Source organism: Charadrius vociferus, unplaced genomic scaffold (assembly GCF_000708025.1).
Source record: "Charadrius vociferus isolate BGI_N301 unplaced genomic scaffold, ASM70802v2 scaffold337, whole genome shotgun sequence".
Classification (NCBI taxonomy): Eukaryota; Metazoa; Chordata; class Aves; order Charadriiformes; family Charadriidae; genus Charadrius; species Charadrius vociferus.
In genome coordinates this window covers 463569-479092 of record NW_009649049.1, presented here as the reverse complement: position 1 = coordinate 479092, position 15524 = coordinate 463569, and the positions used below count along the sequence as shown (strand labels likewise).

The following is a 15524-nucleotide window of genomic DNA, read 5'->3' as shown; positions in this document are numbered from 1 at the left end:
GTAGAAGAGGTTTTCTGTCTCGAATGGCGAACAATTTTCTCAATGTTACAGAAAATGCAGTTACAATTTAAAAAAAAATTAAAATGTCCAATGTGTAACTAAGATACTGAGACCAAATTGTTCAGTTCTGCTACTTTTGCCGAGGCACTAGACTAAGCTGTACCTAAGTCCTGCGGTCTGTTGTGCCTTACTTCCACATTTCTGGCATAGCAGAGAACCAACCTGCACAGCCACGTTTATGACAATGTAAGTGACCGGGATGCATGATATTAATGGAATCTAGCACAATCATCTCATGTGAAATACTCAGTCAATACTATGAAGAGGCTGAAATGATAGTATCAAAAGCAGGACACAGAGTTAATGACTGAATAGAAGGTGGTAGTAAACACCTCTGACTTTCACAGTTCAAATACAGTCCCAGTTTTGCCTGACTTGAGGGAAGAGTTCTCCAGCTGTCAGCATAAGCAGAATAAGGATGTCTTTACCACGCAGAAAAAGCTTAATTCGGTCATCAATAAATTAATCCTTGTTGCGCAAAGGAAAATGTTAGGAAGTTATAAAAGTAGTTACAGAATACGCGCAGTGGTCTGCCTACTGGAGTATGGTTGTCTCTTTTTCCAAGGGATTTTTCCCATGTGCTGTTTATCTCGTTGAGTGAAGCACGTAGTTAAGAAATGCTCTCGTTTGCACTTGGGGATGAATGGAGCTGATTACTCAAAACAGACGTCTTGAGCCTTTCCTTGCTGAAGGTGAGTGCTGGCTCTGGTGTTACGCGTACATCGTGAGCTGCAGCCACTGAAAGAAGAGTAAGAATTAAATGATGAAAGACTCGTCAGCATCCTCCAACAAACTGTATTGAGACACCACCATCTCCGTAGCAGGAAGGCAGCTGCTTGCTGGTACTCAGCATGAAGCATACTGGCAGAGGGGAACCTTGTCTTAGGCTTCTTGCTTCTATTCCTCCTTCCCGTGCAAAAAGTGAAGGGTGTGGGGTTTTTTGGGGGGTCACCCTGGCAGAAGGCATGCTTTTAAGTTGAAACTTTCTAAGTCTTCTTAATAAGATTTGAAAAAAAGGTAAAGAACTACGTTAAACCCCATTATCAGTTAACACCTTTAAACTAAAGTACGTTTGATTTTAATTGCCTCATAAAAAAACCTTCAAAGGTTTTTTGAAACACTTTAGAGATGCTATGAAGAGTCTGCAGCTGTGCTCTTCAGCAGCAACTGGAGTCTTACAGAGCAGCTGTTGCTGGCAAATCATGGATATGGTGTTTTCTGTGTAAAATAGGTAGCAAAATTTTTAGGATGTTTTGTGGACTCTTACTACTTGGATGACAATTTCAGACCAACTCTCATAGGCTCCCTTGACAACGTGTGCAATGAATAACACAAATAAAATTTCATATTGTGACTGTGTTAGAAATACTGGCATAAACCAGTTTACCTCCAGGACATTGAGCTTAATGATGCCATCTCCATCTTTATCAAAGGCGTGGAATGCTCCTAAAGCAAGGAAACAAAAGTGTACAGAGCAGATTAAATTACTGTGTCTGTAAAGGTGATCCCAGATAGGAAACCACATTGTGCCCCTTCTGTGTTGTGCAAACTTGTGCAGATATTTACTTAGGTGGTCAGCAAGTATTTCTGCCATGTCTTTCCTTATCGAGCTGGATTGATGGGCCGAGGCCAATGGTGTGAGATTCAACAAGGCCAAGGGCCGGGTCCTGCACTTGGGTCACAACAACCCCATGCAGTGCTACAGGCTTGGGGAAGAGTGGCTCGAAAGCTGTCCTGCAGAAAAGGACCTGGGGGTATTGGTGGACAGCTGGCTGAGTATGAGCCAGCAGCGTGCCCAGGTGGCCAAGGCGGCCAACAGCATCAGGAATAGAGTGGCCAGCAGGACTAGGGAGGTGATCATCCCTCTGTACTCGGCATTGGTTAGGCTGACCCTCAAATACTGTATTCCGTTTTGGGCCCCTCACTACAAGAAAGACATTGAGATTCTGGAGGGTGTCCAAAGAAGGGCAACGAAGTCTTCTGAGGAGCGGCTGAGGGGACTGAGGGTGTTTAGTCTGGAGAAGAGGAGACTGAGGGGAGGCCTTATCACTCTACAACTACCTGAAAGGAGGTTGTAGCGAGGTGGCGGTTGGTGTCTCCTCCCAAATAACAAGCAATAAGACAAGAGGAAATGGCGTCAAGTTGCACCAGGGGAGGTTTAGAATGGATATTAGGAGAAATTTCTTCACCAAAAGAGTTTTCAAGCATTGGAACAGGCTGCCCAGGGAAGTGATTGAGTCACCATCCCTGGAGATATTTAAAAGATGTGTAGATGTGGTGCTTAGGGATGTGGTTTAGTGGTGGGTTTGGGATTCTGTCAGTGTTAGGGTAATGGTTGGACTCAATGATCTTAAAGGTCCCTTCCAACCTAGACGATTCTATGATTCTATTCTATAACACAAAGAGAAATGCAATGGCTTATTTTCTTTTGTGTTCGTATGGGACGGCTGTCATATTTTAGATTCCCTAAGCACATAAATTATTAAAACTATGTGTAGGCAGTAGTGCCTTGAGTATGGCAGTGCATCTCGGGGGTGAGGAGGGGAGGCAGCGCAGTAAAACCAGGGCAGCCACTCACTGAACATGGCGTCCAGGCGCACGAAGCAGCAGATGAAGCTGTCAAAGTCGATGTTCATGTTCTTGTCGGCATAGCGCATGGTAATGATGTCGTAGAGCTGGTTGTTCAGCCGAAACCCTGCAGAGGACCAGAAATGGGTCACAGCTGGGCTGTGGCTGGGGGGAAGCACTGGTGCTGGTCAGGCCTCCTGTTTGGCCATAGGCGCTTCCCGGGCCCAGCCGAGGAAGCTGCGGCCGCTAAATAAAATGACATAAAGCTGGAAGGAGCTTCCCTGTGTCCAGCTGCTTTCTTAAAAGAGGAGTAACATTCTGAAATTATGATTTGGGAGGGCCAATAGCACACGCATTACTGCATGCTGTAAGTGTGAAGAGGAGAGGTCTACACCAAAGATTTTGCAACTTAGCTGAGCCTGATGAGAGCAAAGCAGCAAAATCTGGGCGACAAATATAGGAGGAAGTTGCTATGAAAACACAATTACACAATGGTCAAAAAATAGATAAGGAGGTAATTTCTCGGTGTGGTGTTGCCGAACTGCAGCACTGACTGCTGCAGCGTGTGCCCGTGCTTTGCAAAGGGTCTGTCGTAATTTGGGTGCTGCTGGTCATTGGCTAAATGCAAGGTCAGGCCCAGCCTACGTGCTCTAAGACTGAGACATTTTTATTGCAAAATGCATTCTTAGTTCTAATGTCAGGGCAGGAGGTATTTAAATAATTATTTTTTTTACATTGATAAATTTCCTGGTGAGAATGGAAACCTGAAAAATAAAAATGACCCACATTTCTACTGCAGCGGGAGTCCAACTTCAGGTGTAGGTTTGTCCTTAGCAAAGGATTGAATCACTGATGTTTTGTAAAGTGCAAGACAGCCATCTGCTTCTGTTCCTTCATGAACTGATAACTGAGGCACCAAAATACTACTGAAGATAAAGTCACTGAAACCATCACGTTCAGGTTCATAGTGATGCTACAGATTTTCTGATTAAAGAAGCCATCTTGCTCCCTTAGAGAAACAGCAGCTGGTAAAGACATTTGCAGGGGCAGGACTGCACACCAATGTGCTTGAGACAAAAAGCAAGAAAAGTCAAAAGCCTCTCTTTGCAGGACGAGTTTCATTAACTGCAACTTTTGCAAAAATGCTTTCTTCTTGCTGCGCAGGTAGAAGAGGAGACTGAGCCCGCAGTAGCTTAGTGCCACTAAGAAACATGAGCAGGACTCAAGAAATGTCCATCCAATTGCCTCTGATGCAAACTGGGACATTAACCTGCTCTGCCTCGGCTTCAGTGCCTGTACACTTGGGTTGAACGTTTTCAACTTGCTTACACAAATGTAAAGAATCCACAGCTTAAATGAAATCAAATGTCTTCAGTGCTGCCTGGTACCCCTGAAGAGCAGGACCCCGTGTGGGACATCCTTAAGACAGCAGAGCATCATTCATTGTAAAGTTTAAAGAGCTGAAGAGATCTGTTTGGTTAGCAAGACATACAAGACTTGCCGTTTGGATATTTGAGAAACTCTGTTGGGGAAAAAAAGGAATTCTGAATTTCTGTAGTGTCCCTTTTTAAAAGGCTGCACTGTGTTCCCGATTTCACCCTGTGATAGACCAACCAAAATAAGGTTTCTTTGGCTGTCGGGCATTGAACACTGGGCAAAGTACCTGCATCATTGACTGCGTTGCGCATCTCGTAGCTGTTAATGGTTCCCGAATGATCCGTGTCATAACGCTTGAAAATTTTCTGGGAGAAACAAAAAAAACAAAAATAAATACACAACAGAAATAAAAGCTGATACTTGAATGCTCCCACTGAGTGGGTATGGGATGTGTGCCTCAGACCCTTGGAGGCTTTGCCCTTTGCCATTTGCCTTACATTGCTGCTGCTGCTGCAGCTGGGCAGTCTGGGTTCCTTACCACAGAGCTCCTCTCACTCACAAAGTAGAATAATTTAGATCCATGCTGTGAGAAGCAAAAAGCTCTCCTCTAGAGACTCTCCTTGTTTGACTTGAGTTTACCCTGTTAATCCTCTCTCTTGATTGTCCTAATTAAGCTATTTGCCACACCTTATTCTAGTTCCCATCACCCTCCTCCAATTTGTATGCCTCCATGCTATTCTCATGGGGGAAGTCCTTACATGCGTGCTGGAGCTGCAGAGATTCAGGCTATTTGCTTAGGCTGTGAGTAGGATGAGGAGAGGCGATACTTTTCTTTTTAGAAGCTAATTTGCAATATTTTAGCTTTTCTTTTTGTTGTAGTGTGTGTAGAGAGGTCTGGTTTTCCTTCACAAGCTTTTCTGCTGCAGAAGCTGTGATGAGCAGTGCTGCGGATACCAGCAATACCTGCCAGCTTTTGATCTTGTCCCAGAGGTGTCGAAACTCATCAAAGTTTATCTTCCCTGAGCCGTCTGTCTGTGATGCAAACATTCAGGTAAAAAAAACCCACAATATTTTTAAGAGAAAATAATTAAGTCTGCAGCTACTGAATGTGAAATTGAGTTCAGGATCTCCTCAGCATTAAGAGCTGGCCAAGCTGCGCAGTAAAATATTTGTGACTATTTTGGTTATTGTGTATAGTATTTTCTTTCAGGAGTGTGAAGTACTATTTGTACTTTGTGTAGAAGCAAACATCTGGTACGGGAGAGAGGCTTGCTCCCGGAGCTATTATAGAGTACACGAGCAGGATGGTTTAGTGGGCTTTTTCCAAATACCTCCAAATGTGAAGCTTACTCAACACGTTTAAGACAGCTGAACTTTATCCCAGAATGAAGCTCTTTCTACCTTGCTTAAAATGATTTGAGAACTAAGCAAAATTAGAACTAAGCAAAGCTATTTACAAAAATGTGTTTAGGCTCCAACTATCATGGCTTTGGGTTGTAGTTACAATTTTGTTCTGGTTGTGTTTGAGCGTGATTACGTTCTCTCAAAATCATGTGTTACGTCAAATAGGAAAACTGAGTGTTGTTGTATCAGAGATAATCCCACATGGTGTCTCGTAGTGTGTTTGATTATACTTGCTGTGAGACAATTTCTGTATGTGTTGTATGCTAAGCAGAGAGTGGAATCTATAATACATATAAACTTAAAGATATGAGAGAAATACAGTAAATTTTTTGGCAATAACTGTAGTTATGTTGAGTTGGTTTGAAAAAAAAAAAAAAAAATGTTTTAGTACATGAACTGGCCGGTCACTGTTACCTAAGGAAGGATGTCATACTGACTGACTTATTCTGTAGTTTTCTGGTTTGGGATATTTTCATCTACCAACTATGCTACTGTTGCAATGACTACAGTTAAGATGTGCCAAACCAGGAATGCTGTGTTATCTGACTACAGACTACAATGTCCTGTTCTGCTTCCCTGGCTTACTAAGTTGTGTGGATGTAGCGGTGGGAAATACAACCCAAGTGGACTAGTGTAGTATCAAGTACTCCTCTTTCACCAAAAAGGATACATCCATTAAAGCAATCATGCTGCGGCAGGATTCCAGTTCAAATCCTTCTGTCTTTAGGTCCTTATCTGAAATAAATGATCCCAGGTGAAAACAGATCATGCAAGTCAGCAAGTGCTTCTTCCTCTTAGGTGGAACTCTACTCAAAGTAGAAGCCCAACCTACTCCCTTCATCCAGTAAGAAATGAATAGTAAAGAAATCTGAAAAGACTCTAATGTTATTGCTTGTGAATTAGAGATTACTTTTCTTGACCTGTTATATACAATAAAAACCTCTGGAAAACTTTACACTAACTTCCAGGTAACTAAGCAAGCCCGGAGTCTGTAGGCTAAAGTTTTCTAAACGGGGAGAAGAGCCAGCCTCTCCAGTAGATTTTTTTTTTTTAAGGGCATTTGCAGACTGCTAGGAATGCTATATTATCCCGTGTGGTGCTTCCAATGAACTTCTGCTCATTTCTGCCTTATCGGTACTTGATCGCACCTAGAGAGCATCTCTATGAAAAATTCAGCTCGCTGAAGTCTCGTATGCAAAGTCTGTGGAAGTGTAACTAGGAAATTTGTGAGTTTGAAAGCATAAATAATTTTTAGAGTGCAACTCAGGGGTGGAGGGTTGTATTATATCGCAGATTTCTTTGTCCAGGGTTACTGAGAAACATGCTCAAACTCACGTTTTTTGACGACGTTATTGAGAACATTCCTAAGCTCTTCAGCATTGATCTCCATGTCCTGGTGGGAAATGTGGTGAGAATATAATTAAGTACAACATGCTTTATTAAGCAGATTGCTTTATGGATGGATATGCTAGAAGTATGAAGCCTTTTCAGTATGGCATATATATGCTTCAAGCTAGAACACACTCGAGTTAATATAAACATTGGTCAAAATCTTTCTTGAGGCTGGAGTATAGGATAGGTCTAAAGTTACCATATAGTGCTTATTAAACTACACCTAGAATAACGACCAGGAATTTCAAGCCACTGTATAAGCAAAAAAGCAAAATGCAAAAATCCCTGTAACCCATTTACAGCCTCTTGATTTATGCCGTTGTTTGGTCTGTTTTTACTTTTAACTTCTCTCGTGAAGCCTATACTGGAGAGCATTGTATTTCTAACTTGTTTATACATGCTGTGCAAAACAGCATCACGTAGAAGTAAAAGCCTGAATTTAAATAAGGCTCCCTTGTACACAATGGGAATAGCTTGTATATGAGGATAGCTGTACACTTAATTGGATTTTGATTTGGTTTTGCATAGCTTCAGATCTCAAAGGAAATTTGATGGAAGAAAATTCAAAGGAAATCTTAAAATTCAGTGTTTTGAATTTGTGAAGCAGTTGATTTAGGTGCTGTTGTGGCAAGGCTGCTTTAATGGCAGAGACAGGGATCGGTTGCATACTCACATCCCCTGCAATCTGTCGGAAAATATTCCTGAACTGTTTTTCCTCTTCACTCCCGTCACGAGCTTTTGCTGAAGGACGCTGAAAAGAGACAAGGAAAGAAGAGACAGAACCTCAGCTGGGAAGGGGAGGGGAGGGGAGGGGGCTGTGAGGCTTCACCTGCCCTCATGCAAAGGAGCCTCTTACTGAATCTGGAGGTCTTTGGAGGAACAGGTCATCCTCCTGGTCCTTTCCCTTTTTTTGGTTAACCATTTTCCTTGGCAAAACTTTTTAGTATTCAACTTCATCCCGTTGCTCTCCTTTCTTTTGGAAGGAGCCTAAATTATTACTTTCACTCATAGATGTTTATCTTTGTAATGTTTTGAAACAAAAAATAAGAAGAAGTTTGGAGCAGAAGAGGCATATCTGCTCCACGGCCCCCCTGCAGGCTATGGATTGACCAGAGGGACTCGGGCTTGAGAGCTGTTTGTAATGTGGGGGCCCCCTCGCTGAGGACAAGTAGCACATGAGACAGCTTCACTTTCATCGTTTTCCTCTGTCTCGGACACATGCAAAGAGCAAGCCTGATCTGTGAGGCTGATGCTGGAAAAGGAAGCTATATTTTACTCCCCCCCCAGTAATTATTAAATTACAGGAATTATGTGTAAGAAAGTAAAGTGAATTCCTAGGCTTAGTTCTTACTTTTGTTTGTCTAAATGGCTCCCACTTTGCCACCTGCATGCTCTGGCAGTCACACAGCAGATCAGCACGCTCCCTGTAAGCAGACACTCAAGCCATGCCTCCAGGCCCAGCCAGCCTGGGGGCAGGATCTGGCTGTCGCATCTCATGTCCCTCACCCATCTGCCGAGAGAAACTCCGGATTCACTACCCTGTTTTCATCCTCTACGGCAGTGAGAGAAAGGAGGAGCTTCTGGGTTTGCTCGTCCTTTTCCCCTATGACCATGGGGACTGGTATAGGGATGTGTAATTTGTAACAGGGAGAGGCTGTGATTGTGTCCAGGAGCTCCTGAAGCCCCTCGGGTGCAATTTGCACATGTGCCCTGTGTCAAGCGGGTACTGCTTCAGGGGGCAGAGCAAGAGTGGATGGAAGTGTGCTGGGTGGGGAAGGGATCTCCCACAGGCAGGATCCCTGTATGCGAGCGCAACCCAGAGATGTTTTCAAGCAACAGGTGTTAAATAACTGCAAAATAGTCTCTGTTCACTCACGCTCATTAGATCCACGTAAACCGGAGGCAAGTTATGCTAAGATCTGATGAAAAGCTGTTAAGTATCTTTGCCCCATTCCTGTGCTCTCCCCAGCTACTCTCTCATGCTAGCCAGACCAAACCCTATTCTCCCCCCTTTCCACTTGCTGCAGAAACCTTTTTCTCATCTACGTGGGTTTTTTCACCATCTTTGCCAGCATCTTCATCTGCTGTCAGCTCCTTATTGCTGTTCGCTCTGTCGGAAACAAAGATGATAGGCTAGAAGAAGAAGAAGGAAGACAGCAAAAGAGAAGTGGAAATTACACAAGAAATAGTGGAAATGAAAATATTTGGTGACAACCATTCTGTGGTAAAGCGCATGCAGCAATGGCTCCCGCCCGTGAGAGCATGACTGGAGAAGCTAGAGCCGGGAATGAAAGAAAAGAAGAAGGGGAGGGAGGGGGGGGGAACACAAACTTCTGAAGTTACTGCTCTCCTCATGCTAAAAAGCAAGCTGCAAAAGTCTTTTGTAAAAAGAGTGCGATCTCTGGCTTCTAGCTTTCCTGTTCAGAAAGACAGTAACAGTTTAAATGTAAGGGTTTTTTTCTTCTTTTTTAAGCAAAATAAGCCTCCCAGATTCTCAATTTTCAGTTAACCTGATGAGCTTGCCCCGCTCTATGAAGGAGAGTAGCAATGAAAACAAAATCTGAAACCTATACAGAAAAGGAGTATTTGTGTAGGAGCTTGTTAATTATGCAAAGTGAAAGTTCTTTCTCTGTATTAATTGTTGAAGCATTCAGCTGTAAGCAGCCACATGCGATTGTTCTGTTTTAGTTTATTTAAAAGAAGGAAAGCTGCTACAAGATGTGAATGTGTTACCCTAGAGTACCAATTGCAGTCAGCCTGTCTCGAGATTAAAATGCCTGATTACATTTTCAAGGTCCTAAATGTGTTGTGTAGAGTCGAAAGGAGAATCCTGGACTTTGGTGAGCAGAAACTTCGGGAAAGAGGAGTAGCTGCATTAGGCAATAGAAAGCCAATGGGAGGGCACGTGTCCGGAGAGGGGGTGCTCTGCACTAGAAAGGGGTGTCAGGCTGCCTGCAGAGGGGCAGGAAGGATGGGCAGTTTGAGCAACCCAGAGGATCGAGCTTTTGAAGCTGAAAAGTTTCTGGTACCCTTTTGCCACCCCCTTGAATGAGAGGGGTATATGATGCTAATGCTATTTCGTTAGATTGTAGGGCAGGAAGACAATCTTTGCTGCCTGCAAATGGCCTCTTTTCCTGTGCCCTTCATTAACTAGATCAGTCTCCAGACGCAGAGAAATCATAATGATATGAAGGAATGCGGCTCCTGCTGCATGCATTGCACATGCTCTTTGCCTTGGTGGCACTCAGCACATTGCACAAGTACCCACCTTGCCCTTTTTCTTCTTCTGTATAAAAAGTGGCAAAATTTAAAAAAAAAAAAAAAAAAAAAGTGTTTTTAAACAGAATTATAGATTTTACCCAGATTATGCAGAGCTGATGGTACAGTTTGGGTTTTTTCTCTTGCCCTTTCTCACATTTATTTTTCTCATTCCTACATTCATAAAACTTTTTCCCATTTCTTATATTCATACAGTTTTCAAATCTCCAAAAATGAGGGAAAAAGCACCCACCAAGAAATTGCATACTAAAGGACAGAAATTGCACAAACCATAGCAAAACAGTGTCCTATCTTATCTGGGACTTTGTCTGCTTGAATAAAATCTCTGTTGTACCTTTAGCTTTGACTATTCCTTTTCTTTTTCCCAATCCTTCAGTGTAGTGGAGATCAGATTTCTGTACCCACAGACCAATGTTATCTGAAGTGGCAATTAAATTCCACCAGATCTGGACAGATATTTTGTTACGGTGGCAGCAAACACAAGGGGAACACTTCTGAGCAAGGTTTGATGGAGCTCAATTCTGTGCATTTCCACTGATTTTTATTTTCAAGACTAATTGTATTGTTAGCTCTAGTATATTCCCACAAAGATGTGTAAAACCTCAGGCTGACGAGCTACAGCTTATCACGGATGATAGTTTGAATCAGAGTATCATTAGGATCCCTTTCCGGAAAGCATGTACCTCAAAATAAGGTAATTTATCAGGTGAGATGCCAATTTCACAAACAAAATATCTTGGAGCACAGAGCTAGGCCTCCCTTGGTAAATGAATAATCTCCACTGATGGAGGCAAAGGCGATGCTTAGCATCCAGCTTCTTTATGCCAGGAGCAGATTTCAGATCTGGCAAAAGATGCTGGTCTGGCCAAATCAGAAAGTAGTGTATATAAAGCAAGTGTTAATAAAAGTATCTTGATGAGAAAATGTGGGAATTTATAATAAAGGAACTGTCACGTGGCTGCAAATGGTTTCCTGCTGTAGGTTTCCCTAGATGTGATGCTCCTCCTCTCCCTGCCCCTATTCATGTACAAAAGAGGCCCAGGACAGTACTTACCGATGGACGCTCTGCCTCAATCATGTTTTCAACCTCCCTAGAAGAAAGCAAATAAATCAGGAAAGTGACTGTTCCCAACAGTGCTTGTTTCTGTAGCTGGTTTGTAAGCAGCCACTTGAACTTTCCAAACAGCCAGCGGTGCGGGCTGGCTTCCAAGAATTACAGCTGCGGGTTCAAGACATAGCTTTTTTCCCCAGTTTGAGCCGAGCATCTCGGGTACCACTTGCAGGAGGGCTGCTGCCTGGTTAACCCCTCTAAAGAGCCTTTGATAACACTGAACTTTGGCAGCTGCGAGTAAAACAGATGCTGTTTGGCCTAAGTGGAGTGACACTAGCTGCAATTTGTTGAGCTCTGGGAAACCAGTTGAATGGCAGGATGGAAAAGAAATAACTACCTACTTCCGTGTTTCATTCATGACTGACATTAGATGTGGTTCAACGATCTATCTGGCCAAAACTTCAGCTGGTGGCATATAGCAATAAAAACCAAACAGGTTCATTTTCATTATTAAAAATGGCTAATGGTATGATTACAAAGGATATGCTGCAAGTAGTAAGTTTCTGCAAAGACAATTCAAAGCAGACTTTTGTTAGACTACGTGGGAATCTCAGGGAAACGAGTTTTCAGCTTGGATTTTCTAATGAGGTTAAGAAAATTAAAAGCAGGGTGCAGCAAACTGGGAATGTGACTAAAGCAGAGTAGCGAGCTCACCTCCACCCTATGGCCAGATAAATGGATCTGTGACTTACTCTGAAAGACTTCTTTTCTCTGAGAAGACCCTCAGGATGAATTCTCCCTCCTGGTGGGGTTCGTATGTTGATGGGATAACCACGTACTCGCTGGGAGGCAACCGGAAGCGCTCAGAGATTTCTCGCATGTTTATATAGGTCTTACTTCTAGCTTTGGAGGCATTGTAGAGGAAAAAATCCTTTTGCAAGTGGTGCTTAGTACCATGCATCTGCAGAACAAATGAGTCAATTTGTCTTCAGGGATGTCTTACCCATTCCCCAGGTGGCTTGTCATGAGGTTAGCATGTAGTTGGGACAGAAAACACAAATGAAGCAGCAGCTTAGCAAAGGAAGGAGCTGACGAGGGATGCTAGCTGGTAACAGATACAGTCTGTCACCTTTAAGTTGCTACTGGCTGGGTCTAGTTGGCTTCTGAGGGATGCTCCAGAGCCCACCTGCAGCGTTGGCTGACTTCTGCTGTGCAGGCACTTTTATCTGACTCTTTTGTTGGATGCTGAAGTTGTGTGTAACCAAAGTACAGCTACTTTCCTTGGAGGGTGGCATGGGAAGGAGTGGTATATGCAAACTCCTACATGCAGTGTGGTAAGGTGGAGGTGCTTTCAGCAGAAACATGTCCTTGCCTGGACAAAACATGAATTCTGTATCAGCTAAAGAAACATGATAATCAAATGTTGCATTGGTTCAAATATGAACATTAACTCAAGAATTGTGTGCTAAGAACACTTGCAGGCTGTTTGCTGCAGAAATAACCACCTGTAAAATAGTCAGCAAAGACAACGTTTAGACTTTCATCTTCATGTTTTCCAGGTAAGGCAGCCTTCCGGTGAGCTTGTTTGTAAAACCTGTGATGCCAATGATTCAGCTACCGGCAGGCTCAGAAAAACTCAATCGGTGTAGTTTTAATACATTTTATTCAATGGCTGAAAATACCATTGATTTTTCCAAACAAATTCTAAGACTATAGAGAAAACTGCAGCTGCAGGATATAGGCCATTGGCAGTATTTGCAGGAGGAAATGGAAGTGGTTTAGGGTGGTTCTGCATGGAATGTGATGGCAAAATGCTTGCTGGTGCTGCTTCCTGCAGCCCAGGCTCACTGATGGACTGTGCAGCCGTGGCCAGGTCTCATCCAGAATAGAAGAGCAGGACTGAGGAAAAGGTGCAAGTGAAAACGGGGTGCGTGTGAGAAGGAACTAAAAACTATTCGGCAAAATGTTACTAAAAAACAGTCAAAGCGGAAAGGTTAGCAGTTTCACTTCTGTTACATCCCTGAAAACAACTCAACTAGACAGTTTCCTGCTGCCTCCCTGAAAACAACTCAACTAGACAGTTTCCTGCTGACTTACAAACAGGCACAACAGTAACACTAGCTGTGAGTATACACCAAGATGTCACTCTGCCTCCTTTCTGCTCATACCTCTTTGGGGACCTTAGGGAGAAACAAAGAGAAGAAACAGTCAGAGCTGCTAGGTGAGTCCACTTGTTTATAGATCACACAGAAGAGTGTTCACATAGATTTCTGGGGACACAGCTAGTAATTAAATGCCCCAAGTTGCATAAATATTCTAAGTAATTTCTCTCCCCCTTTCTATATTGCTTGGGGTCTACATGAGATCCACCAAGATCTGAACTAAATGTGTTTGTGCAAGGGACTGAGTAAATTGACTTCTTCATGAAGTCGATAGCAGGGAGAGGTTAATCGCTATGTATGCATCTCGGATGTCTGTTTCCTTTCTTTACATGACTCTAACAATGCAATGTTTAGTCTCAGCAAGAATGAAAGGGAGTTTGAAGAATATATGGGAAAGAATATATTAAAGTCTGGCACTACAAAAGCCTAAAGAGTGTGTTACTTCTAGATGGGGTAAACCCTGAGGTTACTATGGTCTGAATGGTTACAAAGCCTTGAATTTCCTTCTTCTCTTCCCTGAGTTCCTTGCAAAGTAAAAATTGCAGTTCAGGTAATCAGGCTGATTGATTCAGTGACTCTCTTGGTAAATGTATACTGTCAGAATTTGCAACTGTGGTGCAAAGAACAAAGTCTGGTACCTCATAGATGGCAAAGCCAATGGTGTACAGGTTGGCTCCCAGCTTGCGTTCTTTCCTCCTATTTTTCTGCATCAGTGCAACGAGGAAGCTGCAGATAACCTCTTCATCCTCAGGGTCATCATCTTCCTCCAGGAGCTTCAAGCGATACTGGGGATTGGTCCAAAATGTATCTGTGAAATCCCACCAACAACCCAAAGCAAATGTGAAAAGCTTCAGTTTTCTAACGATACTCATGATCAAAGAGAACTTTTAAGCTCCCTGCCTGTGGCTCATGAAGGAAGGTTAAAATTGGGTTAATATGCATATATTGGTTTTTTACTTTTTTTTTTTACATAGTTTTAAGAAGACTGCACAGCAAAGGAAGATATAAAATGAAGAATTGGCATCTGACAAACTTCCAATGTACTTAAACCACTTGTCTCCCACATCATCCTCACAGGAAAGCTTAGGAAGTGTGGCTTAGATGAATGGACAGTGAGGTGGATTGAGAACTGGCTTACAGATAGAGCTCAGAGGGTTGTGGTTAGTGGCGCAGAGTCTAGTTGGAGGTTAGTAACAAGTGGTGTCCCTCAGGGGTCAGTACTGGGCCCAGTTTTGTTCAACATATTCATCAATGATCTGGATGAAGGGATAGAGTGTACCATCAGCAAGTTTGCTGATGACACAAAACTGGGAGGAGTGGCTGACACGCCAGAAGGCTGTGCTGCCTTACAGCGTGACCTCGCCAGGCTGGAGAGTTGGGCAGAAAGAAACCTTATGAAGTTCAACAAGGGTAAGTGTAGGGTACTGCACCTGGGGAGGAATAACCCCATGCACCAGTACAGGTTGGGGGCTGACCTCCTGGAGAGCAGCTCTGTGGAGAGGGACCTGGGAGTCCTGGTGGACAACAGGATGACCATGAGCCAGCAATGTGCCCTGGCGGCCAAGAAGGCGAATGGCATCCTGGGGTGCATCAAGAAGAGTGTGGCCAGCAGGTCGAGGGAGGTCATCCTCCCCCTCTACTCTGCCCTGGTGAGACCGCATCTGGAGTACTGTGTCCAGTTCTGGGCTCCCCAGTTCAAGAAAGACAGGGAACTGCTGGAGAGGGTCCAGCAAAGGGCAACAAAGATGATTAGGGGACTGGAGCACCTTTCTTATGAGGAAAGGCTGAGGGACTTGGGTCTCTTTAGTCTAGAGAAAAGAAGATTGAGGGGGGATCTTATTAATACATACAAATACTTAATGGGAGGATGCCAGGGGGATGGGAGTAGTCTTTTTTCAGTGGCACCCAGTGATAGGACGAGGGGTAATGGGCATAAACTTGAACATAGGAAGTTCCATCTTAACATGAGAAGGAACTTCTTTACTTTGAGGGTAGTGGAGCACTGGAACAGGCTGCCCAGAGAGGTGGTGGAGTCTCCCACTCTGGAGACATTCAAAACCCGCCTGGACGCTGTCCTGTGTAACGTGCTGTAGGTGACCCTGCTCTGGCAGGAGGGTTGGACTAGATGATCTCCAGAGGTCCCTTCCAACCCTGTGAATTCTGTGAATTCTGTGAATTCTGTGAATTCTGTGAATTCTGTGAATTCTGTGAATTCTGTGAATTCTGTGAAT

The 15524-nt window shown here is 43.5% G+C and overlaps 1 protein-coding gene across 5 annotated transcripts in view; it reads right to left on the bottom strand.

Moving 5' to 3' along the window:
* Nucleotides 1-493: 493 nt before the first annotated feature.
* The window catches only part of CAPN3 (calpain 3, (p94)), a 32476-nt gene continuing 17445 nt past the window's right edge, over nt 494-15524 (bottom strand). The window contains exons 11-24 of one of the 5 annotated variants that reach the window (XM_009887963.1): nt 13932-14101; nt 13300-13311; nt 11884-12092; nt 11135-11171; nt 10070-10087; nt 8833-8934; nt 7475-7552; nt 6745-6802; nt 6080-6144; nt 4969-5037; nt 4292-4370; nt 2639-2755; nt 1448-1506; nt 494-798 (exon numbers count right to left, since the gene is read on the bottom strand). In XM_009887963.1, the coding sequence (XP_009886265.1) occupies nt 772-798; nt 1448-1506; nt 2639-2755; nt 4292-4370; nt 4969-5037; nt 6080-6144; nt 6745-6802; nt 7475-7552; nt 8833-8934; nt 10070-10087; nt 11135-11171; nt 11884-12092; nt 13300-13311; nt 13932-14101 (1100 nt within the window). In that variant the 3' untranslated portion in view covers nt 494-771. Of the gene's footprint in view, nt 799-1447; nt 1507-2638; nt 2756-4291; nt 4371-4968; nt 5038-6079; nt 6145-6744; nt 6803-7474; nt 7553-8823; nt 8935-10069; nt 10088-11134; nt 11172-11883; nt 12093-13299; nt 13312-13919; nt 14102-15524 lie in introns of all 5 variants that reach the window. The other 4 variants (XM_009887961.1, XM_009887962.1, XM_009887964.1 and 1 more) reach the window with 4 other exon arrangements.